General features: G+C 36.4%; 1 protein-coding gene across 1 annotated transcript in view; it reads left to right on the top strand.

The window, feature by feature from the left end:
• AQR (aquarius intron-binding spliceosomal factor) overlaps positions 1-13,603 on the top strand; it is a 91,837-nt gene that overhangs the window by 6,129 nt on the left and 72,105 nt on the right. Inside the window, exons 4-6 of the mRNA XM_029950686.1 lie at positions 5,906-5,941; positions 9,566-9,686; positions 12,285-12,425. Coding sequence (XP_029806546.1) covers positions 5,906-5,941; positions 9,566-9,686; positions 12,285-12,425 — 298 coding nt within the window. The remainder of the gene's footprint in view (positions 1-5,905; positions 5,942-9,565; positions 9,687-12,284; positions 12,426-13,603) is intronic.

Raw genomic sequence — 13,603 nt, 5'->3', positions numbered from 1 at the left:
CCTGTAGACATGGATGCCCAGTGAGAATTGTAGAAGGACGGTTGACTAGATTTTTTTTAAATGTTTATTTCTTTTTGAGAGAGAAAGATAGAGAGGAGAGTGAGCATAAGTAGGGGAGGGGCAGAGAGAGGGAGACACAGAATCTGAAGCAGGCTCCAGGCTCTGAGCTGTCAGCACAGGGCCTGACACAGGGCTGGAACCCATGAACTGCAGGATCATGACTTGAGCCAAAGTCAGATGCTCAAACATTTAGGGAGCCACCCAGGCGTCCCTAAATGTTTTAATTTGAAATGGATGCATTTAGGTTATGAATGTAACAAAACTTTAAAAATCTCAGATTTGTTATTTTTCATGTGTTTGATTCCTAGAAGTTTAATTTTACTAATTATTGTGAAGGTAAATCCATGTTATTGTCAAAATAAGAGGCTAATAATTTTGCTTTAATGATTGATTTGTGAGCATGTAAAAAGAGGCAGGGCCAAAGACCATGTTAAAGATTTTGTTTCTTATTTGAAGAATAATGGGAAGCCAGTTTAGAGTTGTAAGCATGATAATGATCTTTTAAAAAAAAAATTAGAGTGGGTAAGAAGCAGGAAATAAGGTAATTAATTGTAGTAGTTAGGTTCGAGATCATGATGGCTTGAATTAGGTTAGGAGATTGAGATGGAGAAGGGTGCCAGTGTGAGACAGTGAAAAGATGGTTGCTGATTGGACGTGGTGGGTGAGGGAAAGGGGGGAATCAAGGGTGCCTCCTGATTGGCTCAGGTTGCTGGGTGATTAGTGATTCTGTTACTGACTTCTGCTATTATCATTAAGGATGGGGTTGGGCATAGATCATAGTCCACTTTTGGAAATGTTGAATTCTAGGTGCTAAAGAGCCATTTAGATGGAGATGTAGAATAAGCAGTTGGGTATCTCCATATAGCGCTCAGAAGAGGACCACCACCATTTCAATGCTAAGGAAGGGTACAGTAGTGAAGATGGCAGATAAAGTCTCTGCTCACTGAGCTTATGCTCTATTTCTAGTCTAGACTAATAGGAAATACATAGGTATGTAATGTCAGCAGGTAGTAGGAGCTGTGAATGACAATAAGGGTGTTTAGGGGCACCTGGGTGGCTCAGTTGGTTAAGTGTTCGACTTTTGATTTTGGCTCAGGTTATGATCCCAGTGTCGTGAGATCAAGCCCTATGTTGGACTCTGTGCTGGGTGTGGAGTCTGTGTAAGATTCTTTTCCAGGGCACATGGGTGATTCAGTTGGTTGAGCATCCAGCTTCAGCTCAGGTATCACAGTTCATGGCTTCAAGCCCCACATCAAGCTCTGTGCTGACAGCCCAGAGCCTGGAGCCTGCTTTAGATTCTGTGTCTCCCTCTCTCTCTGCCCCTTCCCTGTTTGTTCGCTATCTGTCACTTTCTCTCTCAAAATGAATAAATAAACTTTAAAAAAAAAAAAAAAAGAAGTGTGTTTAGGGTAGTGACAAGGGCTATTTTAGATTAGATGATCAGGGGAATCCTCTGAATATATGACCTTTGAGCAGATATTTAGCATATATCTTGTTGGTCTGGCAACGGGTATGGATGAGATTGCCTGAGAAAACTTAGATAAATTCTAGGATTCTTTTCTTACACTTTAAGGATATACCAGTCTGAAAATTATCTTAGACCTTGACAACTAGTTTTCAGAACAGGCTTTTATTTCAGTGGATAGTAATTGCTTGTTTTGTTTGTTTGTTACATTTAAGTTTAGATATTAATATTTCTTCCTTAAAAATAATTTTTATGTAACCAATAACCACTGCCAGTGATTTACAAGTTACATACTTGGTACATTATTATTAATTGCTGAAGTAAGTAACTTGTTGGCCAGACTCACTAGCACTTATGACTCTCTTAACGGCCATTTTCTCATCTTGTACACATTTTTGAATACTTAAATGAAAGTAAGCTTCCATCTCAAAATTCAAAAAGTTAAGTGCACTTTTATAAAACAGAAACTATAATGTATATTTGTTTTTCAACATGGTAAGCATAGACTTTAATCCCCATCCTCTAATATAGATAATGTTTATTTAAGTTTTTAAATGACCATTTTTTAGACTAGTGTCTGAGGAAGCTGTTTTGCCGAGTTACGTGCTGGCAGCATCTTCGTTACTGAGGAATGACTTGATGTAAGATTATTAACTTGTTTGTAGGCGGTCAGAATAGGCCACGGATAGCCATAGGTACTCTTTAGTATTCTACTTACGGTTCTTATGTGTTTTTGCATATTAACCCTATTTCAGAAGGAGGCATCTGAAAAATAGTTCTTAATGTTCTTATGATATAAATGGTAACTTTTAGGATCTCAAAAGTAGTAAAATGTGTAATTGATTCATATTTGCTATCCTTAACTATTATCAAATTTGGTAAACATGCCGTAGCATATTTTTATGTTTGATTTTAAAGCCTTAAATATAACTATAATTATTATTTCTTGAGTGCTTATTATGTGCTAGTTTCTGTTCTAAGCACCTTGCATATAGAGTAGCTCATTTTTACTCACGACAACCCTGTGATAGTCACTGTTCTTCTTTTCATTTTATTGATGAGGAAACTGCAGTACAGAGAGGTTAAGTAGCTAGCCCAAAATGTTTCCCAGTTAAAGGAAGAGCTGGGTGTTAAGTTCTGGTTTTTTGACTCTTCTCCAGTTCTTGTTCTAAAGTAGCACAGGGTCTGTAGCCCTTTAGACCTCGCTTCACCAGCACACTCTGGTTATGAGTGTTAATTCTGTTATGAATGCATCTGAGTGGTTTTATGCAGGAAAAAAAAGAGTGAGTTGTAGTGTGGTTTACTTGTGCCCGTGTTTATATTTGTTTTTATTTAAAATATGAAACTCCAGAGCACCTGGCTGGCTTAGTTGGAAGAGCATCATGTGACTTTTGATCTCGGGGTTGAGTTTGAGCACCACATGCGGTATAGAGATTACTTAATAAAGAAAAAAACTTTACAAAATGTTTAAATGTCTTTAGTATGAACTATAACACAGAAAAGAGCACAAAACAAAAATGCATAGCCTTCTGAATTATTATCATTCATAACCACCACTAAGGTAATAAAAGCCAACATTTCTCAGCGTCCAAGAGGCCTTTGCGTAGCCTTTCACTTTAACCCTTTAAAATGAAGTATGGAAACATGAACACTATAATTTTGGTTGTTTTTGAACTTTAAATAAATGGAACCACATGATATACATTTTTTTTGTGGTTGACTTCTTTTATTCACTCTTATTTGTTTTTTTTTTTTAAATCATCTACTTTATAAAAGATCTGGAAAATGGGTAGTCCAGAAGTTCATGTGAGGGCTTTTGTCAGCCTTTTCACAGTTGGGGTTTTTTTTTTTTTTTCCTTTGTTTTTACTTCCCTGTATGGTTGTAAGGAGGCTGCCACAACTCCAGACCTAATGTTTAAACACAACCATTCGCAAGAGAAGCAGCAGTGGCCAGTTATAGTAGCAAAACTTATTGGCAGAAGCACAAGACTCCAAATTTTAATGAGTCTAGCCAAAATTGCTAGAAAAGAAAATTGAGTGTTTTTTAGAGTGTTTTTGCTTTATCGTGATCTATCATGACTTCTTTTTTTCTTGTCCAGTCATCCAGAAACAAATGGGCCACTTCTCCTCTTTTGAATATGAGGAAACTGGATCCCAGAGTGTTTAAGATGTTGTCAGGGTAACACGGAGTCATGGCCAGAATACCATCTTCTGTCTCATGAGCTGGTACCTGAAGTCCTGTTTGGCTGACGAAATTAAGCATGCAGTTGTGTGCATAGTGGGCACTGAGTAAATTCTGTTCTCCAGCATGCTATTAAAGTGAAATGTCTGCAGCTGGAGACTAGTGTGTCTGACACACAAGGTGTTGTATCCACTCAGTGGCCTGGCTGGCTTTAGAGGCCAGTACTTTGCTGGTGTTGATCTTTGTTCTTTTGCACAGTAAAAACCTGCATTTTATTCTCACTAAAGTTCTGTGACATTTCTTGCTTAGTGAAACTATTTAAGAGATCAGAAGTCAGCGGGATTGGATTTTGACAGGATAATGGTCTCCTGGCATATTACGAATTCACAATGCATATACATTTAACTTTCAAAGCTGGAGACTATTATCTAGTGGCAGTGTTCTGGTCTGTCTACTTTATATCCAATATACAAAATGATAAAACTAAATTAGTGGACATTTGAACCAGCCTTTAGAGAGTCCCCTGGTAGCTACAGCATCATTTATGCATAAAAAATGAAGTATTTTATTAAAAGTAGACAGTAAAGAGAGCTAATATTTCTTCCACAATTTTCTTCTTCTTTTTTTTTTTTTTAATTACATTCAAGTTAAGTTACCATACATTGTAGCCTTGGGTTCAGGAGTAGAATCCAGTGATTCATCTGTCACATATGATACTCAGTGCTCATCCTAAAAAGTACCTTCTTAATGCCCATCACCCATTTAACCCATCCTCCCCCCGAGATCCCCTCCAGCAACCGTCAGTTCTCTGTATTTAAGAGTCTCCCTCTCTGTTTTTATCTTATTTTTTACTTCCCTTCTCTTTGTGTTCATCTGTTCAGTTTCTCAAATTCCACATGAGTGAAATCATGTATCTTTCTCTGACTTATTTCTTTTTGCATAATACCTTCTAGTTGCATCCATGTTGTTGCAAATGGCAAGATTTCATTATTTTTCATATCTGAGAAATATCCCATTGTGTGAATGTATGTGTGTGTACACACACACTACATCTTTATCCATTCATCAGTCAATGGATATTTGGGCTCTTTCCATACTTTGGCTATTGTTGATAGCACTGCTATAAACATTGGGGTGCATATGCCCCTTCAAATCAGCGTTTTTGTATCCTTTGGATAAATTCCTAGTAGTGCAATTGCTGGGGAACCTCCACATTGTTTTCCAGAGTGGCTGTACCAGTTTGCATTCCTTTCAATAGTGTAAAAGAGTTTCCCGTTTTCTGCATCCTCACCAACATCTGTTATTCCTTCCGCAGTTTTCTAATTTTGTAGTCTTAATGTCAAGACTCATGAAACCTGTGAAAAGTCTAATTCCCATGTTTGTGATATAGATACATGTGTCCCCTTGTACATTCAGGAGGGCATAACTTTCAGGTGGGGGGCCTGGTGGCTCAGTTGGTTGAGCATCCAACTATTTTGGCTCAGGTTGTGATCTCCCGGTTGGTGGTTCGAGCCCCGCTGAGCTTTGAAGGCTGCTTGGGATTCTCTCTCTCCGTCTCGCTGCCCCTCTCCTGCTGGCTTTTGGCAGTCGTGATCCAGTATTATAAATAATGATGAACACTAAAAAAAATTTTTTTAATTATTTGCCATAATAATCTATGTGTTATATTTTAGTGTTCATAGTGCTGGTTGTGTTTGTTATGTGAGTAGGATAAGATTTCACTTCAGTTATTTCTACTAGTTTTTAGAAATAAAATAGGGGCACCTGGGTGGCTCAGTCAGTTGGTCATCTGACTTCTGCTCAGGTCATGATCTCGCAGTTAGTGGGCTTGAGCCCCTCATCGAGCTCTGTGCTCGCACCTCAGAGCCTGGAGACTGCTTCAGATTCTCTCTCTCTCTCTCTCTCTCTCTCTCTCTCTCTCTCTCTCTCTCTCTCTCTCTCTCTGCCCTCTACTGCTCGTGCTCTCTCTTTCAAAAATAAATAAACATTAAAAAAGTTTTAAAAATGCAATAAAGTACACTGACAAAACACAAAGAAAAATCTAAAAGCAAATTTAGCTTTTCTCAGTGCATATTAAAAAATATTACTCTGCTATGTGAGTCAATATTAAAACAATATTCAAAATGCATTTGCATTAGTAACTCTGAAATGTTTGTATTTTCTGTTCAATGCTTTTATTTTTACTTTTACACTTTTAGGTTTGCCATCAGAAAGATAATGCTCTTGGAATTTAGGTGAGTAAAAGATGAAGTCAGATTTATATTGTCTGTATACAATAGAGATACCTTTATTATTATTATTATTATTCTACTATAGTTAATGTACAGTGTTATATTAGGTTTAGGTGTATAGTATAGTGCAGGGGACCAACCCACGCACCCCAGTCTAAGGGTCTCTGAGTAGGGGGTTGGTGTCGGCGCAATATCTATAAGAAAGAAGACAGACAACGTGAATGGTGGTAGGACCACACTTGACTAAGAAAGTCAGTGTCTTATATACCATAGGTGATTACCGTTTTTCTTTAATGATTGCATAGTTTATGGTCCTTGAAAGAGTAAAAACATGTTGTGGGAAGGATCATTTTTTAATCAGAGGAGAGAACAACTGTGAGAACAGAAGTAAAAAAACAGGAATGAGGGAGTCTGTCTCTCAAAGAATCTTCTTTTCTTCAAGACCCTTTAGCAGTTATGTCTAGGCAAGATGCTTATTATCCAAAAGGTTAATTTTAGACACAGGATTGTGTTTGCCCCCAACAGCAGGCAATGAGTTGGGAACAGAAATAATGTAAGGGAAAGCTGGTGTCACTAACTGACCCAAGTTGATTCAAAACTTAAAGGTATATGCCTTTTTGCTTTTGCAAAGCAATGAGAAAATCATAGGTTACACAGAAGCCATATGTACGGCCCAGGAGGCCAAATGTTGTTTCACAAGTCTTTCGACTTGTTCCGCAACTTCCCAAATAGTTCTCCTGCTCCCCGGAGGCAGAGCTGTCAAGGGTCACTTATATGGATTCTCCTGTGCCCCGGAGGCCTAGTCATCAAGGGTCGCTATGCGGGACGTTTTTTGGCCTACTGGGCCCCAACAATATAGTGATGCATCAGTTCCAACTCCGGGCTCATCATGACAAGTGCACTCCTAAATCCCCATCACCTGTTTCACCCATTCCCCCACCCACATACCTGTATCATCTAAGCAAATCATTTATTCTCATAGCCCCAGTTCCTCTTCTGAAAATGTGAAGAATAGGTTTGGAGTTGGCTGTGTAGTCAGTTAACACCCAAGATAAAACATTACTATTAAAAACTGTGGCAAGCCAGTGATATCTATCTCTGAGGCGTGTGGCAGAAACAAATATACACATATGTATTCCAGCTATATTACAGAAAAATTCCCATAGATAAAACCCTGGTAAAGGTGAGTTCAAACTCCCTAATTACAAAGCACATCAGGATAATAATCAACAATAAGCAAGTTGAAAGGACAGAATTAGATTCCTACCCTGTCCACCCAGGACCTTAGGTAATTAAATAATTGATATATACTATCAAATATTACGTTTCAAGTTAGTATAAAAGAAGAAATTGAATGTGTGAACATGGAACAAGACACTAAAAATGGGTACATTTGGGAAAAATAGAAATAAAAATTATTGAAATTTAAAAATTCAGTGGAGGGGCACCTGGGTGGCTCAGTTTGTTAAGTGGCTGGCTTTGGCTCAGGTCATGATCTTGCAGTTCGTGAGTTCGAGCCCCATGTGGAGCTCTGTGCTGAAAGCTCAGAGCCTGGAGCCTGCTTCAGATTCTGTGTCTCCTTCTTTCTCTGCCCCTCTCCTGCTCATGCTCTGTCTATCTGTCTCTCAAAAAATAAGTAAACATTGAAAAAAAATTAAAAAACAAATTCAGTGGACAAATTAAATGCAGGCATGCCTTGGAGATATTGCACGTGCAATTCCAGACCACTGCAATAAAGCAAATCAAATGTATTTTTGGTTCCCTAGTGCATTATATTTATAATAGTTATATGTAGTCTATTAAGTGTAAAATAGCATTATGTCTAAAAAAATTTACATACTTTAATTTTTTTAATATAATGCAGTTGGAATTTTAATAATACCTTATTACTAAAAAATGCTAATCATCTGAGCTTTTAACAAGTCATAGTCACTAATCATGGATTACTGTAACAGATACAACAAAAATAAAAAGTTTGAAATATTCTTATTGCCAAACACACCAAAATGTGACACACAAAGTGAGCAAATACTGTTGGAAAAAAAAGGTGCTAATACTTGCTCAGTGCAGCATTGCCATAAACCTTAAATTTATGAAAAATGCAACATCTGCAATGAATAAAGCAAAGCACAATGAAACAGCACAGACCTATGGCAGATTAGGCACAGCTAAAGAGGGGAATTAGTGAACTGAAATATAGGAAGTTAATTAGATAATAACAAAGATAAATAGAGATGAAAATATGAAAGGAAATTTAGAGATACAAAGATTAAAATTAGAAAGTCCAGTAAAAATTTCAGAAGAGAAGTAGAGAAGAGGAGTAGCAATTTAGAAGAGACAGTGGTTGAGAATTTTCTACAGTTGAACTATGAGTCTTTTAGACTTGGGGAGTACAGTGAATTCTGAATAGAGCAACTGTAAAGTGACAAAGACAGAATGAATTTCTTATCATCTCCTGGAGGAAATAAAACATAAGAAGGACACATAGATTGTAGATTTCTCAGTTGTAGTAGAGAATGGATTAGGATGAGACTAGTACAAGAAAAAAAATCACTGACAACCCAGAAAGAATTGTATAATCAGCTAAACTGTCTTGAAATAAATTTCAGACAGATTAACACTAACAGACTCATTGACAGAAGTTCTGAAGGGTATAATTCAGAAAAAAGGAACTTGTAAGAGAAGAATGAAATGGAACTTTGTGTATTTTATTTATGAAAGAGCACTCACATGTCTTGTAGCCTTTTGATCATTATTTCAGGTTAAATTCCACTTACTCAGTTTTCTAGATTCTTCTAAATTAACTATTGCTAAAGATAGACCCATGGAAGTACTGATGTTAGCATAAGACAAAGTAGAAAAATTACAGTGATGTAGAGGGGTCTAAACACCTAACTGTGTGTGTGTGTGCACGCACGCATACGTATGCACACAGGGATGTGATTTAAAGTAGAATTAAAATACTTTGCTTTTTTAAATTAGTGCTTGAGAGTATTTTAACCCCAGTACAGAAATTGATGTTTATATCTACCCTGAATGAGTTAAAAAAAAATGACTAAGTTATGTTTTAGAAATTAGAAATACTTAAATTTCTGGAGGAATATTTTCACCACAGTCTTAAAATAAGAATTTTGGTATTTTAAGAGGAGAATGCCAGTTACCTTGAAAACTGACTTACGTTGAGTATACTTAGTAAATTAAGTATTAAAATTAGCTTTTTTGATTGTTAAATCTCTTAGTTTCTAGAAGTCATAGGAGATAGTACTAAAGTCTTAGATACATTTATCTGCTGAAACTGCCCATTGTATCATTTTGGCTTTTTACTTCGTAAAGAACCTTAGGTAGGAAATATCCAGTGTTCTGATGGTGATAATTATGTATGTTAGTATAGTCATCTTTGCTGTCTTCCTACCTTGAAAGTATAAACTCTCATTCTCCAAAGCTGCAACTGCTATAGGTAAGTTTGTGGCAGTGATTTAGATTACAGGTAAATTTGTGAAGTATTCTCAAGTTACAATGTTTTTAAAAAGTTTTTAGAAAGTTGTAGATAATTGCTTTTTCAGGAGAGTGACATATAGTGAGTGGTGATAACTAATGAAATATTCTATGCTTTTTCACTCTTCACAGCCAGTATCTTGAAAATTACCTCTGGATGAATTATTCTCCAGAGGTGTCCAGTAAGGCCTATTTAATGTCAATCTGCTGTATGGTGAATGAGAAATTCAGAGAAAATGTCCCTGCGTGGGAGGTAACAGATTTAAATTACTTCATAGCTTTCATACTGTGCTCACTTTAAGCCATTAAAGAGTGGCAGAACTTTTTACTGATAATAAATAATGCTTTTATTTATTTATTTATTTTCTAAGTTTATTTATTTTGAGAGAGAGAAAGAGAAAGCAAGTGGGGTAAGGGCAGAGAGAGAAGAGAGTGAGAATTCCCAGGAGTAACTGCACACTATTAGCGCAGAGCCCAACATGGGGCTTGAACTCATGCATCGTGAAATCGTGACCTGAGCTGAAATCAGGAGTCGTACACTTAACTGACTGAGCCACCCAGATGCCCCTAAATAATACTTTTAGAACAGAACTTCACCCAATAATAAGTAATGTTGAGAAAAAAATGGATATATGAAAAATGCTTTTTTTGGGTTTTGATAATATTGTTTAAACGGACTTACTATGAACTGAAAAATTATGAAAGTAAAATTATTTTTGTTTTGTTCTTGATATGAAGAATGGCATAGATTATAAGGACTTTTTCATCAGATTAACATGAAGTTTGTATTATTAGGACAAATATTGCTCAAATAAGATAATATTTTTCAGTGTCCTTTTTCACAACGGGGAGTACATATTTGTAGTTTTGCATAAAATAGTGTTCCCAACATGAAGACAGATGTTTATATTGTAATTTCAGGTTTTCTCTTTATCCCCGTTTTAGATTCTGCTTCTCCTTTTAGAAATTTAATAAACTGATATTTTTTCTTTGTGCTAGTATAATAGAGGCTTGCTCAGTAGTGGTCCAAAGTCTATGTTTTCTTTGGCTACCATAAAACGGTCATCTCATCAACTCGTTTAAATGTAGAAAAGGCATGGGTATTTGTCATCTTTTTGTGGCAATGGTCTCTAACTTAAGAAAGTGTTAGATTCTTTAGGATAAGACCATAGACCCTTCTCTTGAATATGCATTAAATAAGTGTCATCTTTAGGCAGATGAGAACCCAGAGTAAACTATGTGCTTTGTGTACTATTGAAAGATCTTGAGAGTTTCTTGAATTTTATTCAAACTACTATAGGAAGGGAGTAGGAACATTTTTTTTGAGCTGAACAATGACCTGACCAGTTTGCCTGTTAAAAAGACCATTTTGGTGATTAGGGCGTGAAAAAGAGAAATACAGATTAAGAGAAGAAGTTACACAGATTTATTAGAAAGTAGAATAGACTGTATTTCATAATTGAATGGTATTAGGGAAGGGTATTATTTTCAATAACTTTCCAAAGTTGGGCAACTGACTATAATATGATACTGCCATTTGCAAAGATAGGTAATCATAGAGGGTTCAGAAATACTCTGGAGGGCACAAAATTGTTGAATTGAGGTTTGGACCTATTGCCTTTCCAATATCCAGATGGAATTGTCTAGCAGGCAGAGGAATCTTGGGATCCAGGGTTAATGAGAATAATCTGGAGTGAAGTATATATTTGGAATCGTTAGCATGTGGTCTCTGAAGTCATGGGAGGGAGAAAAGAAGAATGGGTTAGAACCCCACCTCGTGCTTTGTATGCAGCAAGAGGAGAGGAGCCCTCAGCACCTTGTAGAGGGCAGGGGCTGGTGAGCGTCCACTGTACTTGAGATTCAGGGGAGTGCTGCAGTGGAAGCTTGCGGAGAAGTAAATGAAAACAACTGGTGTGTAGCCCACATTTGGAGCACTTCTCTATGAAGGAAGAAATCTGTGGAAGTTACTAGATGGGGACGTAGTTCAGAGAGAAGCTTGGATATATTTATCTTATTTATTTTTTTTAAATATTATTTTCATAATATTAAAAGTAAAGAGCTAATACCAAGCAGGAGAGGCTGTCTTTGAAAGTTGTCAATGGGAAACTATAATTTTTGCTAAAGATGTTTCTTTTGCTTAAGTCAGAAGAATTAAGACATTTCAGATTCTAAGAAAACAAAGACTAAGCTAAATAAGAACATAATCCATAAAAGAAAAAATAAAGGAATTAAAACCCTTATTTTAGGGGCACCAGGCTGACTCAGGCAGTAGAGCTTGTGACTCTTAATCTCAGAATTATGAATTTGAGCTCCCCGTTTGGGAGAGTTCCTTTAAGAAAAATGAAAAAATAAAATTGTAAATTTTGTAAAAAATATTGTAAAAAACAAGAGAGGGCCATCTGGGTGGCTCATTTGGTTAAGCATCTGACTTTGGCTCAGCTCGTGATCTCGCGGTTCGTGGGTTCGAGCCCCGCATCAGGCTCTGTGCTAACAGCTAGCTCAGAGCCTGGGGCCTGTCTTCAAATTCTGGGTCTCCCTCTCTCTCTGACCCTCCCCTGCTCACACTGTCTCCTCTCTCAAAAAAATAAAACATTAAAAAAATTAAAAACAGACAAACGAGAAAACACCCCATTATTTTCTTAGCTAAAGTTTTCTGCAGCTCTTTCATGATTTTGTCAGAAACCTATATTTTACTTGCTACCATTAATTGTAAATAAGCAAATAATCTTTTTTTGTAGTTATTTGGTTTTGTAAAATAAACTACTAAAGAATCTACCAGTTTTTTTTTAAGAGAGAAAAAAGAGAACTTGCAAGCCATTTCAAATTTAATTTTTATTCTTTCTGTTTTCAGACTTTTAAGAAAAAGCCAGATCACTTCCCATTTTTTTTTAAGTGTATCTTGAAAGCAGCATTAGCTGAAACTGATGGTGAATTTTCACTCCATGAACAGACGGTCTTACTGCTTTTTCTTGATCATTGCTTCAATAGTTTGGTAATTTTATTTTATCTTTGGGGGGGAACTTTCAGATTTTCTTGTTGTTTTTTAAGTTGAACATGAATGAGATTACCTCTGTAGCCAACTCTTCATCCAGTGGTAGTGGGGAATACAGATAATGCCGAAAGCTTAATTTTAGCCACTTCTGAATAAAAACATTTTAGAAGATCCATTCACTTTTAAAAATAGATTTGGACTGGGTCTCTTCTTTTTTTCTTTAGAAAAAAGATAATCGGAATTGAAATTCTCCAAAGATAGAGCAGCAAAGAGTCTAGTTAATATGAACTTTGCATAATGAGATCTGTGCCATAAGGTGCACACAGAAATTAGCTTTGTTACTTTTTAGTCCTGTTTCATGCACAGACTGGCAGGTCAGAAGGAGAGTTCTGATTTGAGTTGACTCAGTTAGGTGCAGTTTTCACCCTTCTAAAGAATTAAATACTTACAGTAATTAATACTTCATTTGCACTTCTCTGCTGTGGTTATTTGCGGCTCTATACCTGTTGATTTAAAAATAAGTACACTGAGCCCAGAGTGCATTAGACCCGTGCAGGAGAGTGCATGGAGTTCTTTCTTATCCTGAAGACTGAATGTTGATAGATGGTAGTTATTGCTTGTTCTTTAATGCCTTTACGTGAATCTTTAATGCAGAGGCATTTAAAAAAAAGGTTTATGCCCCAAGTGATGCCACTGTCACCTCTTTAACATTTGTTAAACTAAACAATGTCTGTGTAAATTTAGGCGTGATTCTTCATCTTAAACAAAAACAAGATTTAGTTAGTATTAGTAGTTTGGTACTAGGTTTAGTTAACTTAAAAACTAGTTTATTATTGAAATACTTTATTTTCTTCGATATGCTGTCGGTACTCATTATTTATGATAGGGCTATGAAGTAGTTGCCAACACTGAATTAGCTAAAATTGAAACATTGCTCCTAGGGAAAAGAAAGGGTTGGGTGCCTACAAGCCAGTGTCACAACATTTTTATTCGATCAGTGCATAATCTTGTTTTATGTGTTTCTGTTTAAAGACACCTTACATAATATATATTGATGTTTTATTGACATTGAACTCCTGGCCAGAAACACCCTACCTTAAGTATGAATGAACCTTACGTAACACACTTATTTTCTGCATAAGACACATCACAGCCTTATTGCACATAGGAACACTAAC

Source organism: Suricata suricatta, chromosome 9 (genome assembly GCF_006229205.1).
Source record: "Suricata suricatta isolate VVHF042 chromosome 9, meerkat_22Aug2017_6uvM2_HiC, whole genome shotgun sequence".
Lineage (NCBI taxonomy): Eukaryota > Metazoa > Chordata > Mammalia > Carnivora > Herpestidae > Suricata > Suricata suricatta.
The sequence above is the reverse complement of the archived record's forward strand: the minus strand, read 5'-3'. Positions and strand labels throughout refer to the sequence as shown.